The sequence below is a fragment of the Petaurus breviceps genome, unplaced genomic scaffold, assembly GCF_028583685.1.
Source record: "Petaurus breviceps papuanus isolate PSGF00001 unplaced genomic scaffold, PetGlider_PUasm1.0 90730, whole genome shotgun sequence".
NCBI classification, from domain to species: Eukaryota; Metazoa; Chordata; class Mammalia; order Diprotodontia; family Petauridae; genus Petaurus; species Petaurus breviceps.
Window position 1 is genome coordinate 13,720,625 of NW_027187324.1, and position 15,864 is coordinate 13,736,488.

Sequence of the window (15,864 nt, forward strand, 5' to 3'; positions counted from 1 at the left end):
TGAAACAAAACACTTGGACTGGAAATAGGAAACTCAAATTCAAGTCTCCGTTCTTCCACCAATGTGGAATGTGATCTTCAGCAAAACACTTTAGGTCTGTTTCCTCATTTACAAAATGAGGCTAAGTGAGATGATATTTCAGGTTAGTTCCAGGTCTAAAGTTCTGTTAGTACTGCACTAATCATACCTAACAGGATAATGGCCTCTAGTAATAGTTTAAAAATGATGCTTTTATATTGTCAAAATTGTGAGTTCATTTAATAAATGTTTAAGGAATAACTACTAGTGTGTACCAGGTTGCTAAGTACAGTGGAAAATCTTTCATACAACTTTTGTCTTAATCAGTTTTTGGCAGCTCTTCTGAAATGTATTATTGACAGAGTTGAAATAAAATTAAATTTATAATCAAAAAGCCTTGTTTAAGTTTTGTTAAATATGTTCAGTTGTCAGAGATATAAATGCTTGGATTCCTACAGCTTTTTTTTCCTTTGTGGAGCAGGGAAGGCAAGGCAATTGGGTTTAAGTGACTTGCCCAAGGTCACTCGGCCAGTAAGTGGTAAATGTCTGAGGCTGGATTTGAACTCAGGTCCTCCTGACTCCAGGGCCAGTGCTCAATTCATTGAGCCACCTAGCTGTCCCTCTGCAAGCAGTTTTAAAAAACTGCAGATTAAGGTATTGCTGAGACAAATGAAGCTGTATTTGAATTTTAAGTGTCACTGAAAGGGGGGAAGGAGGAGGGAAAGAGAGAGAGAGAGAAAGAGAGAGAGAGAGAGAGAGAGAGAGACAGAGAGACAGAGAGAGAGAGAGAGACAGAGAGACAGACAGAGAGAGAGAGAGAGAGAGAGAGACAGAGAGACAGAGAGACAGAGAGGAGAGAGAGACAGAGAGGAGAGAGAGACAGAGAGAGAGAGAGAGAGACAGAGAGAGAGCAGAGAGAGAGAGGAGAGAGAGAGAGAGAGAGAGAGACAGAGAGAGAGAGACAGAGAGATGAAGGGGGGAGAGACAGAAACAGACAGGAGAAGGAAAAGGTAGTAATCTTTTTAAAGAAAATTAAAAAGTTATCAGCTGGCAAAAGAAATTAATCACAGGGGGTTTTAGTGTAGGAAGAGACTTACAATGGCTTGTTTTTTCTCTTTCTTCTGCTGCCTCAAAGACAGGGAAGAAGAGCCTGGAATGATCTGAAACCTGTGGAGAATGATGTCAGCAGCAGGCTGGTGGGAAGAAAGTCACAGGAGTGCTTTCATACACTGAGTTATGCATAGGTAACAGCTAAAGGGGCACACTGCAGCCAAAGAACTAAAAACTAGTCTCGTGTCCCAGGAACACATACTATATCCCTGGGGGATATGAATCCAGAATTATGGGTGAACTAGAAAGAATAAGACCCGTTAAAAATTGAGAAATGTACCAAACTACAATTAGGCATTTATTATTTTAAAATTTTCTCTCTATATTTAGGATTCAGGGTCAGTATTTCAAGGGGGCGTAGTGTGGGAAGAAACAAGCATTTATTAAGCACCTACTATGTGGTAGTCATTATGCTAAAGGCTTATCTCATTTGATTCTCAGAACTGTCTATGTGCTTTTATAATTTCCATTTTATAGCTGAAGAAACAGGCAGATGTAAGTTAAATGCCATGTTCTAGGATCACACAGCTCCTAAGCATTTGAAGCCAAATTCGAATTCCAGGCTATATGCTCTATCAACTGTGGCATTTAGTGGTCTCTAATGTAAATGCAAGAGCACAGAATCTAGAATCCTTGGTTAGAATCTCAGCTCTGTCACATAATATTCATGTGGTTTAGGAAGTCAATCACTCTCTCTAGATTTGTTTCCTCAACTGTAAAATGAGGTAGTTAGACTGGATGATCTCTAAAATCCCTTCTACTTCAAATTCTATAAGCCTATAAACCAATTTTACATACAATGTTGGTTAATGTTTTTAATTTGTGAAGGGAGCCAAAACACCTGATCCAGGAATCAGATAAAGTTAGATAAGTTAGCTCCGGGCTGATGTGACCAGTCCATATTGTCTACTCCTGGTTTTCTCTGTGATGCAGCTATAAATCAGAGCTTACCTGATATCTTGAGATCCAGGGCTCTGCCCTGTTCTGAGATATTAGCAAGAAGGTGTTAGCTCATTAATACATTTTAGATACTATTCATATGGCTTGGAAACATCAAGGACATGATGTTTCCTACTTGACATCACTGTCTGGTATCTTGAAACTAAACAAAGCAGTATAGTAGTGACCTATAGTTACCTTCTTTGTCTCATTACTCTATGAAAACTTTGTTCATGGCATCAATAAATGGATTGCACTGATTGATCCTGCCTGGCCCACAATCATTTTCTGCACGTCCATGGTCCAGTGTGTCATTTTAGAGTTGGCATAAGAAACCACTTAGAGTGAGCTCTACAAATCTGCTGCTGTGATAAAAGCTGTATTTTTTTATTAAAAGAAGAATGTACAAAAAAAATCCCCGTCTCATATAAAACACAGATTATGAAATCATGCGCCACACTTTGCCACCTGAGTGCAGCATGCTCAAACTATAAGTTTAATTTCTTTTAAGCGGCAAATAAAACCACTTAATGGTTGCCAATGTAAGCCTAAAGTAAATGACTCTACACGCCATAAGAAAATATGCCATTTACCTCCCCAAACACAATAATCACACACAAGAATATATCTAACATGATTAGCCTACAGTATAGATCTTGGTATTCAATTAAATACAAGTTATACAGTTATTTCTTAGAGTCAGGAAGACCTGGAATCCTGCCTCAGTGACTAAAGTAATGATCATTGTCTCTCATTATCCTCATTTATGAAAAGGGGGAAATAATGACATCGATGTTAAAGGGGTGCAATGAAGTTCAAATGAGGGTTATAAAAAACATATCAAGTGTTCTGCAAACCTCAAAATGCTATATAAAGGGCAATGACTTTGGATTCAGAGGACTGGAATTCCTATTCCATCTTTGCCACTTCATACCTGTCTGACCTTGGCCAAACCACTTAATCTTAGTGAGCCATGGTTTTCTCATCTATAACGTAAGGGGGTTGGATCAGATGGTCTCTGAGATTCCTTCAAACCCTAGATCTAGGATTCTAAATGAGAGCTACTATTATTATTTTTGGAGGCCAACTATATGCCATCACACAACAGTAATAATAAGAGCTTTAATAGGCATTAAAAGAATAGGTAATTGATGATGTGAAAAGACCAATGTAATAAGAATATTTCTAATTAGGAGTAAAGTACTCTATCAATTGGGGAATGGCTGAACAAGTTGTGGTATATGAATGTAACAGAATACTACTGTGCTATAAGAAATGATGAATAGGCAGATTTCAGTAAAACCTGAAAAGACTTCTATGAATTAATGCTGAGTGAAGTGAGCCGAACCAGGAGAATATTGTACATAGTAACAGGAACATTGTGCAATGATCAAGTATGATAGACTTAGCTCTTCTCAATGATCCAAGACAATTTCAAAAAATTCATGATGGAAAATGCTATCTGAGTCTAGAGAAAGAAGTGATGGCATGTGAATACAGATAGAAGCAAACAAACTATTTTCACTTTCCTTTTTTTGGTGTGTTTTTTTTCCCTTTTGTTTTGTTTCTAATATGGAAATGTTTAATATAGCTGAACATGAATAACCCTATATCAGATTGCTTGCCATCTTGGGGAGGGAGAAGGAAAGGGAGAGAGAAAAATTTGAAAATCAAAATCTTACAAAAATGAATGTTGAAAATGAACTTTATGTATAATTAAAAAAATACTAAAGTAAAGCATTCCATGAGCTATAGGGTCCAAATACATTTATCACTGTCAAAAACTAGAAGAAAAATTTTAATTAATGCAATTTTCAGGCAATTTCTTTGAAAAATGTTACAAAGAACAAAAATGGTAATTACCATATAATGCTTGCAAAATACTTCCTTTTTTTTTAAATTTTTTTGGAGGGGGGAAGGCAAGACAATTGGGGTTAATTGATTTGCCCAAGGTCAAACAGCTAGTGTGTGTTGTGTCTGAGGCCACATTTGAACTCAGGTCCTCCTGATTCCAGGGCCCATGCTCTATTCACTGTGAGACCTAGCTGCCCCTTGCAAAATACTTCTGATGATTATTTTCCAAATATCTCAATTTTGAGAAGGAAAGCACAAGTTCTAAATCTTCACAAGTTTGGTTAAAACTCCAACAAAGATTTTTAATGCTTTAACCTTAAGTGGTTAAAAAATGTTAATTTAGGGGCGGCCAGGTAGCACAGCGAGTAAGAGCACTGGCCCCAGTGTTGGGATGAAAGTTACTTTACCCCAATTGCTTTAAAAAAAAAATGTTAATTTAACCAGGAGAAATTTGTACACAATTACAGATACAATGTATGTGTGAGGACCAACTTTGATAAACTGGACTCTTCTCAGAAATGCAGGGTTATAAGTCAACTCCAAAAGACTCAGGATGGAGAGTGTCTACATTCAGAGAAAGAACTAGAAAGAACAGTTTGAATGCAGATTGAAGCAAACTAACCTGCTCTCTGTCTTATTCTTGCTTGGTTTTGTTTCCTCTTTCCCGTTGTTTATTCCATCCGATTTTCTTTATAACCTGACTAATGTCTAATGTGAAACTATTTGCAGATCCTATACTTGATTATATGCTTCCATGGGAGGGGGGGGGAAATCTGAAACTCACAGAATTGTGGAATTGAATCCTGTAAACTAAAAGTAAACAAACAAATTAATAAAGACAAAAAAACCCCCCAAATGTTAATTTTTGTCTCTTCAGAGACATAATATATCATTTCTGCTGTCTTTTTTTTTTTTGGGGGGGGGTGTACTTCTGTGTCAAATGACTGAAGACTGGTAAGACATATTTATCAGAGTCAGGAAAGAGCAGACTTTTGCTTATTCTTCTGGTATAATTTAAATCCATGTTATGGCATATATTTATTGTTCTTCTCTAAATTTTTATTTGAAACCATGTTTTGGAAAGTGGACTGCCAAGGAGTTCTTTTGGGCCACTGCTGAGACCTGGAAAGAATTTGATTTTTTTTCCCACTTTCAGTAAGAAAGAAAATTCTGAAAATCTCATTTGGCTCCAATACTATTCTGGGGGTAGTTATAAAAGCTCCTTAAGCAGCTTGAAGTGATGGTTTACTTTCTTCTAGCAGATATAAAGAACAATCCTAATACATTCACAAAGGTATTACTGTCCTCTAAAATTCTAATTAATCTTGCTACAATAGGCATTTTCAGAACCATGTGTATCTTCAATACTCAACTGGTAAAACTTTAAGTCCAATTTATATTCCATAAACATTGGCAAACTTCATGTTATTTCTCTGTCTTGTGAAATAACTTTGAAAAAATACAATTTTGCCTTCTGGTTAACTTGAGTTCTGATGGAAGGTAATATGCAAAGGCTGTCCTGATTCCCACTCAAATAACTACAAAAAAATCTATCCCTGTGGAAAAGTATTAGATACATGATAGCCATTATCTTACCTTTTAAAAATCACTTGTAATCAAGTCATTAGGTGATTTAATCTGAAGGTGAATACTATTGCTAATAATCAAAGACAGATAAGGGTAGGCTAGAATTATGTTATCAGCAGCTACCAACCAGTAAGGAAGTTATACTGATATAGCATAATGTATTTGTTCACCCAACCCTGGCTAGCTCTTATAATAAAATCTGGGTTAGGAGGAGTGAAAGTAGGGAAGACTTTGGGGCTTAATATGAACATCAACATAGTAGGCTAAAGGAACTTTATTTCACAGAATAGTAAATGAAATTAGATTTAGATAATAACAAAGTAAAAACACATGGGAATACTAATAAGGAGAACAGCAGAATCTCAGAGATCATGTATAACTGAATAAACACACTAAACAAACCTTTGTTCAAAGACCTCTTGTAAGAGGTAACCCATTACTTCCAAAGGCAGCCCATTTTACTTTTGTATTGCTCTGACAGAAAGTATTTCCTTATGTCAAGTCTACATTTGCTTCTTTGGAACTTCCACTCATTGTCCTACTTCAGTTTTATAGAATAAGACTAAATCCTCTCTGAGAGCTATTCAAATTCTTCAAACTTACTATAATGTCACCTCAAGTCTTCTCTAAGGTAAACACCTTCCTGGTTGCCCCTCTCTTGGTACGCTCTAGATTAGGGGTGGGGAACCTGTGGCCTTGAAGCCACATGTGGACTTAAAAGCTCTTTTCAAATAATGAGACTTGTATGGATATGTTAGGATCAAAAAAGATTACTTGGCAGGATTAACCAGAGAGACAGCTTGTTTAATGATTCTTTGATTTTCAATAAAATTTTCAAAAAAGGCATATAAGATGGAGACATATGCCCCTCAAAGATACTGTCCAGAGTCACCACAAGGAAAATGAGTCTGGTGTACATGGTGAGATTCTCCAGATGCTTCTGACTGTGATGCCATTGTACAGACACTATAGGGCTTCTTCAATGAGATCCATGAAAACTTAAAATCAATTGTCCTATCAATCCAAACAGTAAAAAGAATTAGTGATGTACAAACACATGATATATAGCAGGATAGAAAACTCAATGAGACAGACCATCAAGATATAACTTTTGGAGACATAATGCAGAGGGAAAATATGCTAGGCTCAAAATTGAAAGGAAAGAGAAATTTCAAATGTGCAAGTTATGTTTTCTGAAAAATTCAAATCGTGGGTGACCCAATGAAAAAAGAAGATATGCATAGTAGGTCACAGTATAGTGCTGAAGATGAACTAAATGTAAGAAACGGTGTGAAAAACACCATCAATGATGTTCATATGGCTGCTCTACCTCTTTTTAAACTACCAAATCTATAGGCCAGGGGATAACATGAATATATTATGCGCTGAATTAGTAAAAGCTGAAAGGAAGGTCTGCAGCATGCTCTGTGAATAATTACAGGAAAGAGTATAGAAAAGAAGATCAGAAAACATAAAAGGAATGGATGGATTTTCATATATATGGGTGGAAGACTAGAGATTCCCTAAAGTACCACAGTATATAGATTTAAATATGGCAGCTATCTAATCAATTAAACCAGTATACTAAATGCCTAAATGATACGCTACATAATACCTAAATCTTCTAGCCCACAAGAACTAAATTCCTTCTCTCTTTTTTGATGAAAGATGGAACTAGAATATGGCGAATGAATAGTGAATAGAACAGAACAATGAATAAGACAGAAAGAAAGAAAATAAAAATACATAGTAGGAAAAGGAATGAAAATAAAGGCAAAATATTCTTACAAAAGGCATCAGAAACCTTGAAGTCAAAGTCCTAGAATGGGGACAGATATTGATTGGGGGAAGGAGGAGGGCTGTTGGTGAGTAAGATACAACATTTTGGAGTCAGTGAAAGTGTTGAATAACTCATCGAATGCCACACAGATCATGACTGTACATCCTCTTATTTTTTTTTTTTTTGACTTTTTGGAGGGCAATTGGGGTTAAGTAACTTGCCCAAGGTTACATGGCTAGTTTTTTTGTGTGGGTGTTAAGTGTCTGAGGCCGGAATGGAACTCAGGTCCTCCTGACTCCAGGGCTAGCGCTTTACTCCTATTGTAATGGGAATGTAAATTTAAAGATCTTCCCTGCCCCTAGGCTAAAGTGCACCTGGAGCCTGGGGTGAGAGTCTTGTTTTTCAGTAGATACTTTTTGATTGGGCAGTGAGTCAATAAGGTTGTTACATTCTCTGAGCCAGGAGAAGGCTATATAAGCCCTGATGTGCAGCTTTGTTTTGGGGCTCACTTTGAGAAGTGTTCTAATCTGGATTCGGGGAAGCCATTGTTGAGAGCCCCCCCTCAGCTTTGAAAAACCCAGATGTTGAATTGGTATGGATGTAATGGTTGGACAGTTTGGAAAACTGTCTACTTGATCTGTTTCTCTGTCTTGATAATTCTGTCTGTGTATTCTGAAGTTTGGGGTACTGACCTTTTCCCCCTGAACTAGGTAAATGATATATGTTTGATTAAAGTAAGCTTGTTAACCCATTTTGAGTTGCTTTCCTTTAACAAAGCAGATCTAAGAACCTGTGGTGGCAGCGACCCTGGAGACGCTGGGGTGCTTGCTGCTATACCTATGTACCTCCTCTTATTCAATGTTAGGCTCAGGTTGTTTTCTATCTTTAACAGCAGATTAGTAATGACTTCTTTATCTACTTGGTAGTTCTTATGTGGACTGCATGAGTTATTTATGTTTATTTATTTCTGAGGAGGTTCTGTAAAGTTCCAGAGACAGTATGAAGTATGACATCATGGATAGAGTGCTAGGCTTAGAGTCAGGAAAACCTGAATTAAAATTTCTTGTGGTATTTGATATCCATGTGGCCATCCCTAAGTGTCTTGACTTCTATAAACTTTGGTTTCCCTAACTGGAGATGATTTCAATATATTCTCTCTCCCTTACCAATAGCTCCCCCAGTAATACTTCATCTCAGAGGGCAATGAGGCTGATAGGAATTTAAAGACTTGTCTGTAGTCATACAGTTTATAAGTATCAAAGAAGCTTTAAAAGTACAATTAGAGAATCTTAGTGCTAGAAAGACTTTATGAGTCACGTGGTTAAACCCATAGCCGAAGCATCAATATTCTATATAATACCTTTGATAAGTGGTTGCCCAACCTATGCTTAAAGATCTTCAATGAAGTAATAATTCGCTCTCTTTTGAATCATCCCCTTCCAGTTCTGGGCAGACATAGTGACCAACCAGAAGGTTAGTCTAATAATCCAGGCATGAAGTCATTCATTAAGCATTTATTAAGTCCCTATTATGTTTTGCACATTGTGGTAAGTGGCAGAGATATAAAGGAAAAATACAGTCCCTGACCTTAATAGGGGAGAAAACATACAAATAACTATGTATAAACTTTATATATATATATATATATATATATATATATATATGTATATATATGAATAGGAAACAATAGAAGGAAGACCTTAGAATTAAGAGGAACTGGGAAAGGGTTCCTATAGAAAGTGTGATTTTAGGTGGAATTGAAGGAAGCTAGGGAAGTCAGGAGGCAGAGACGTGAGAAGAGGGAGCATTCCAGGGAGAACATTCCAGGCATGGAAATGCCCAGAGACAAAAGATGAAGTGTCTTATTTGAGGAACAGCAAGGTGGCCTGTTGTACTGGATTGCTGAGTATATGAGGGGTATAAGGTGTAAGAAGACTAGAAAGGTAGGTGTTGGGGCTGTATTACAAAAGACTTTGAACACCAAACGAAGGATTTGATCCTGGAGGTGACAGGCAGTCCCTGAGTCTACTGAATAGGGGAGTGACATGATCTGACCTGCACTACAGGAAACATCACTTTGGCAACCATACAGAACATAGACTGGAGTGGACAATGACTTGTGGCAGGTAGAACCACCTGTAGGCTACTGCAGTGGTCCAGATGTAAGGAGATGAGGACCTGCACTAGACTGTTGGCAGATGTCACAAAGGTGAAATTGATAGCCTTTGTTAATACCTGGGTTGTGAAGCCTGGGGGCCTGGGAGGAAGGTGGTGTTCTTCACAGTAATGGGGGAGTTTGGAAGAAAAGGAGGCTTTGGGGGACTGATAATGAGTTTTGTTTTGGACGTGTTTGAGATGCTCAAACTAAAACCTAGTTTGAAATGTACCAGCTGATGATGTGAGACTGAAACCCAGGGGCTGGATAAACAGGTCTGGGAATTATCTGTATAGAGATGGTAACTCTACCCACAGAAGCTGATGAGATCATCAAATGAGGGAGTGTGGAGTTAAAACTTCTCTTTACCTCTTTTTCCTGCAACCCATTCCATATTGGGAATATTAGAGTATTCTCTAAGATAGATATAAGCTCTTCCTTTTCTGGAACACAGGATATTCCATGTGTTCAAAGAAATCCTCTGAATCTTAAATCTTTCCAGAGACATGAAAAATGGCAAAAAGTATGAGTGTGTGTGTGAGTTCACAGACATTAACAAACAAGGAAAGCATAAGGAAGCTGAAGTGTCCATGTACTTGAAAGTGAGTAGGAAAATGGATTTGTTGGAGATAATCTACCTACACATAAAAGATTGACCTTTTAAAAAATTTTAATATTTAGGAGAACAAATAAGCTTTATATAACAGAATTAAAAATATTTATCTTTATTAAATAAATTGAATTTCACATATGTGTGTGTGTACATTTTAGTATTTAGTAGGACTTAAGCTGAGATCATATATAAGGGTAAAACTTGCATATGTAATCTATGTAATTTATAAAATGTGTAGTAAGCTGTCTATTCATACATTTTATGTCTGGAAAAATTCTATAGTTAGTATAGAATGTTATACTATATATATTGTTTCTATTATTTGAGAGACACAAAGCAAATTTGTCCATTCTCTTGAACGCTAGTCATATTGTATATACACTAAAAATAGTAAATGAGTAACTTTCAACATGGGCAGAAGATCTTTCTCAGACTTCATAATCTATGGATTATTCATTATTATGATAGGTATATTTTTTTTTAATAGAAAGTGGCTATTAAAATAAGTTCTTTAGACTCAGAACTATCCTATACTCTAAAAATACTATTTTCAATGGAGACCATATAAGTATTGAATCAAATCTATCAATCATCATAATTCAGTAAATATTTATTGAGTACCTTCTAAATACTAGATACTCTGCCAGATATGCAAAGGACAGAGAGATGAGTTGCTTCACAAGACAAAAATGGCAAAAAAAAAGATAATGGGACTTCAACAATAAAAGGCAATTATAAGAATAAGATGTTATTCTGATTTTCAGAACCCCAAGTAGACCGATTCCAAAAATCATGCAACTGGGATGGCTAGGTGGCACAGTGAATACAGCACTGGTCCTGGAGTCAGGAGGACCTGAGTTCGGGTCCAGCCTCAGACACTTAACATAACATTTACTAGCCCGTATGACCTCAGGCAAGTCACTTAACCCCAATTGCCCTGCCTTCCCCCCTCCAAGAAGAAAATGCAAAAATCATGCAACTCTTTTGAAGATTGAAAATTAAAATAATTAAAATTCAGAAGAAAACCATAATGAAATATGTATCCTTTATGTAACCTGTGTATTAACAAAAAGTTTATAGTTTACCTCTAGATTTAATCTTAATTAGAAAAATAACTTAAAATAATTAATGTACTTATAGAATATAAGGTATCAAATTAAACAGAGAACTTTTACTTACTGTTAAAGTAATATGTACACAAGGCCAAATAAAAACAGTTTTTTTTTTTAAGCAATTGGGGTTAAATAACTTGCTCAAGGTTATAAGGCCAGTTATTTCTGGGTGTGGTGCTAAGTATATGAGCCCGGATTCGATCCCCAGATCATCCCGACACTGGGGCCGGTGCTTTTACTCGCTGTGCTACTTGGCCACCCCCCAAATTTTATACATGAAATGTTTTATTCAATTAGTGGCAAGAGTAAATTCCGACTTTTACATAAGATATTTAAAAGATGTTTTTAAATAAACTTCATTTGAATATAATTCAGATTTGCCAAATCTTCCAAGATTTTGTAACAGGCAAATAAAGGTTTTTTCATCAAATTATTAAATTCTGAAAATTAAATCTCCTTCAAAGGAAAAATAGTCAATGTTATCAAAGTTTAAATATGGAATGCTTATGCTAACATAAGTAGAAAATCTTTATAAATCTGTTTAATATGTTTTTCATTATTATGTAGTGACAACTAGTAAACTTAGTCTTTCTTATATAAACATTTTCTAGACTGGTTATTATATAAACTCCTTGAATCCAATATCACAAAATGTGACAAAAAGACTTCCAGCAAGCAAAGTGAGGCAAAATGAGGTTCAAGGAACATGCATTTCACTTAAAACATTCTGAGTAATAAACACTTAGAAACTAGAATAGCTCAAGATGGTGTTAACAGAGCTCTACTTTACTGAAAAAGGTATAAGCTTTTTCGTTTGGATTCTAAGGAGTTTTATTTGTCATTACAGTAAAGAATAAAGGTTCTTTTTTGAGATTTGGAAGCAAAATGCTTATTGCCTTTAAGAAATTGCTTTGAATTTTTTTCTTTAAAAAAATCTCAAGAAACAGAACAAAACCAAACCTCAGTTTCAAAGCTAAAGTAAAATTGATTTCATTAAGTATTTGAGTAGAAGGCTGTCATATGTGTGTATGTAAAATTTACCAATCTGCATTTTTTTAAAAAAGGAGGACACTGGTGAATTCCTGCCATCTACAACAAGAATAGTGTTTAACTGAGAGAAGAAGTGTGAAGACAATCTTGGTTACTCAATCACTTTCCCCTAAACACACAAAAAAACCACATTACTGTGACTTGAATATACAGTTTTAGGTTTTTATGGCTTTAAATTTATTCCAAGTGGGTAGCAGTTAGACTATGAAACAGACTTTTAAATACTTATTTACTGCATGCTTGTTATAGGCCCAGTAGCATGGTAACATTGTTATAATTTCAATAATATTTAGTATTGTTTAATAAAGAGCATGTGGAGTTAAAACTTTATGTGTAACTTTTAAAATTATACTTTTCAGTATTTTCTAAGTTTTTCTTTTGAACTTTATTAAGTAAAGCTTTTTTGATATATTTTTTCTAAGACTTCCAATTATATCTTGATTAAATATATGAATTTATCTTTTTTTGAACTTACTGATACTCTAATAATCAGAAATAAATTTCATGTCCAATTTATTTCATTTCTAGTGGTGGTCCTGAATTTCCTTTTATTATTTTTTTGTCCTGATTTCTAAAGGTTTCCATCTACTTGTCTATATGTACATGCTAATAACCTCTAATTTGAAATGCCACATTAATACATCTTAACTTAGAATTCCTTTTCCTGTTTTATAACTTAGCTCTTTCGTGACACAAATGATTCAAAAAGTATTTTTCAATCTATCTGGTAAGCAAGTTTCTACTTTAAGTCTTTCTGTACATACCTATTTCTGTGAAGTGTTCAATTAAATATTCTCTATGAATCATAGTAGATATATTATGGGTTATAATTAAAAATAGCTGTTAGTCATATTTCCCTTCATTTGCCAAACCAGTAAGTTTAATTAAAATTTTTTTTACTACAATTAATATTGTAATTTAAAATGGTAATATTCTTGAAAAGATCTCAAAATGTCAGTATACTATTTCTCTAATATACTTCATATATATATATATAAACTCATTTGACCTCCCTGATCAAATGTACGATATTTCACTTTCATTTCTACCTATAATAATATTTGGAAACCAATGAAAATGCATTTATACTAGTGCTTGCCATTAAGGCTTCTTATTTCTATAAAGAAATTTCAAATTTTAAGTATGTTTTTTAGAGAAACATTTAAAATAATTAATTTCTTTGCAAAGACACAAGCTATCTTTGTGCTAGAATTAAAATGCAAAGTGCAATGCTGAACTTGAAGAAACTAAAATTAAATAAAAGAATACAGGAAATTCAGTAATCTCTTAACACAGAGGGTAAAAAACCAAAAGTCTTAGCACAAAAATGTATTATGGGAATAATTTCTATGCTTAAAAATGGGAAAAAACCCTCTAACTTGAAACATAATCAATATGGTGAACCAATGGACAATCGGTAGCTGATAAACAACTTAGACTGTTATAGCAATGGCAAAGCTTCAGAAATGGACTTATGAGGCAGGTTAATGCTGACAAACTTACTCTGAAGCTGAGGCTGCTGGAAGGAAAGGGGCTGTCCGAACACAAATGGACTGTGGACTAGGGAAGAGGGAGGTTTTGCAGCTTGATCAAAGATGGAAGGAGCTGGGAGACTAGGCCGTGACTGAATGGAATTCAGTATGGCACTCAGTTGGTCACCTGCAGTGGGCAAAACAGTCAAAACTACAACCTGTTATTAAGCAACATCCAAAATGGTAGAATAAATGGCATTGCATAATGCTCGGATCAAGTTAATTATGGATTAAAACTTTGCCAATGTAGATATCTATGATAGTTGGCAACAATCAATATCAAGATATAGGGACCAACTTTTTCAGTATGAAAAATAAACCCCAACCAATTTCAAATAAAAACTCATTTTTGGCATTAACTCTATTTAAATACTCAAATTTAAATCAGATATACGTTAATAACAGAGAGGAGTAAATACCTTATGAAAAATCTTGAATCATCATTCAAATTTTTCTAAACATAGATACAAATAACCTAGGTGAATGCTGTCTTTTATTTATTGTCCACATATATCTACACTGCCCAACATGAAATACAACTCATACAGACTATGAATAAAAATGTATACCCCTTTTGAATAATTTTATGCATGTGTTACTTATTCAAGATAGGTATCTATTCTACAGAGATGTACAATTTTTAGTTTCTGTTGAGAAATTACTTTTAAAGGTACTGGACTTACTGGGATTTAGAATAACTCTCTCCTTTTTCATCTTTTATGACATATAAAAATTGCTTTTTTTTTCTATTTTGTGGAGAATCTAGTTGTTACTGACATCTTAAAAGAATATAATCATGTTTTTCTGGCTGGTTAAAAACCAAGATGATTCATCTTTTGTGAATTCTGAAAACTTTTAATGAGGGAAAGTGAGCAATTTAATTTGAACAGTGTTCCTTAAGAGTGGTTTATGAATGTCTTTTCAAAATATTATATACAGTACTTCTTTTTCCTAGAGCTTCCAGCATTTAACCATAAATAAAAAAGGCTAAGTGAAAATTCATATTATATATCCAAAGTGGATCCCAAAGACTTTCTTCCATATTTTCTTACTATAATTCAGTTCTGAAAACTAAAATCTCAACACTATCAATAAAGGATGGATTAGCAAGGAGATGAACATATTTCTAGGCTATTTACTTTATTCAGTTACACAACAAAAGATTAGATTATGTAAAGAATTCTTAAGAATTAAAACCTCATGCTAAGGAAATAGATTGGGAAATAATTATGAGTTTCATTAGATTCTTATAATATTAGCAGTTTAAAAGACGGAACTGTTACTGAATAATTCAATAACTACAAATAGATAATAAATGATTAAACATATTCATCAGGATACTAGAAACATATACAATAAAGGTTATATTAAACTTCATCAATTTCTTTGCCCAATTTAAAAATGCTATCAAACACGTGCAATTTGAGAACAAAAGTATTATTATCAATGCTACATTGATTTTCTGACTTTATTAATAGTATTTAATACATTGAGGTTGTGAATAATAGTTTTCCTTTTTCATTTACTCATATTATTTGGTATTTTAAAATAATAACACTTGTTTAGAGAATTACAACTGAGTGTACTTTAAATGATCTATTATTAGTGTTGTCGCTTAAAAGTTTATATAATAAATAAAATAGATATATAATTTGAAATGAAACTTCTTTAAAATCAAATGAATATACACATGATAAGGAGTTTGTAAGCACTGAAAATTTTAACTAAGAATAAGGGTGGCAGAAAGATAATAAAAAGAAAATAAGACCTAAATATATTCTTGCTAAAGACAGTTTGTTGTGGGTGATTATTCCCTAAAGCAGCAGAGATGGTCAAAAGGAAATCCTCTGGCTAGACTTCTACCACAAAAAAAATAAAGGGAACTAATTAAGAAAGAACTGGTAAATTGGCTTTATTATTTACTGAATGTTTAACTGCTCTTAATTGGCTTAGAAAGCTAAGTATGCTATCACAGTGCTATTTGTACACACATAAAATGAGAATCAAGACCTTTAGCTCTTAAAGTCTAGTCCTATGGATTAGTTTACTATAATTTTATAAGTTTGTTATTAAACTATAAGTTTGCAGTCAGCTCTGCTCTTTCTATCCATTAC

At 34.4% G+C, this 15,864-nt stretch overlaps 1 protein-coding gene across 2 annotated transcripts in view; it reads right to left on the bottom strand.

Annotated features, from left to right (window-relative positions):
• Positions 1-15,864, bottom strand: part of MYCBP2 (MYC binding protein 2) — a 301,197-nt gene that overhangs the window by 71,012 nt on the left and 214,321 nt on the right. For both annotated transcript variants that reach the window (XM_069066842.1, XM_069066841.1), the window contains one exon: positions 13,722-13,901. In XM_069066842.1, coding sequence (XP_068922943.1) covers positions 13,722-13,901 — 180 coding nt within the window. The remainder of the gene's footprint in view (positions 1-13,721; positions 13,902-15,864) is intronic.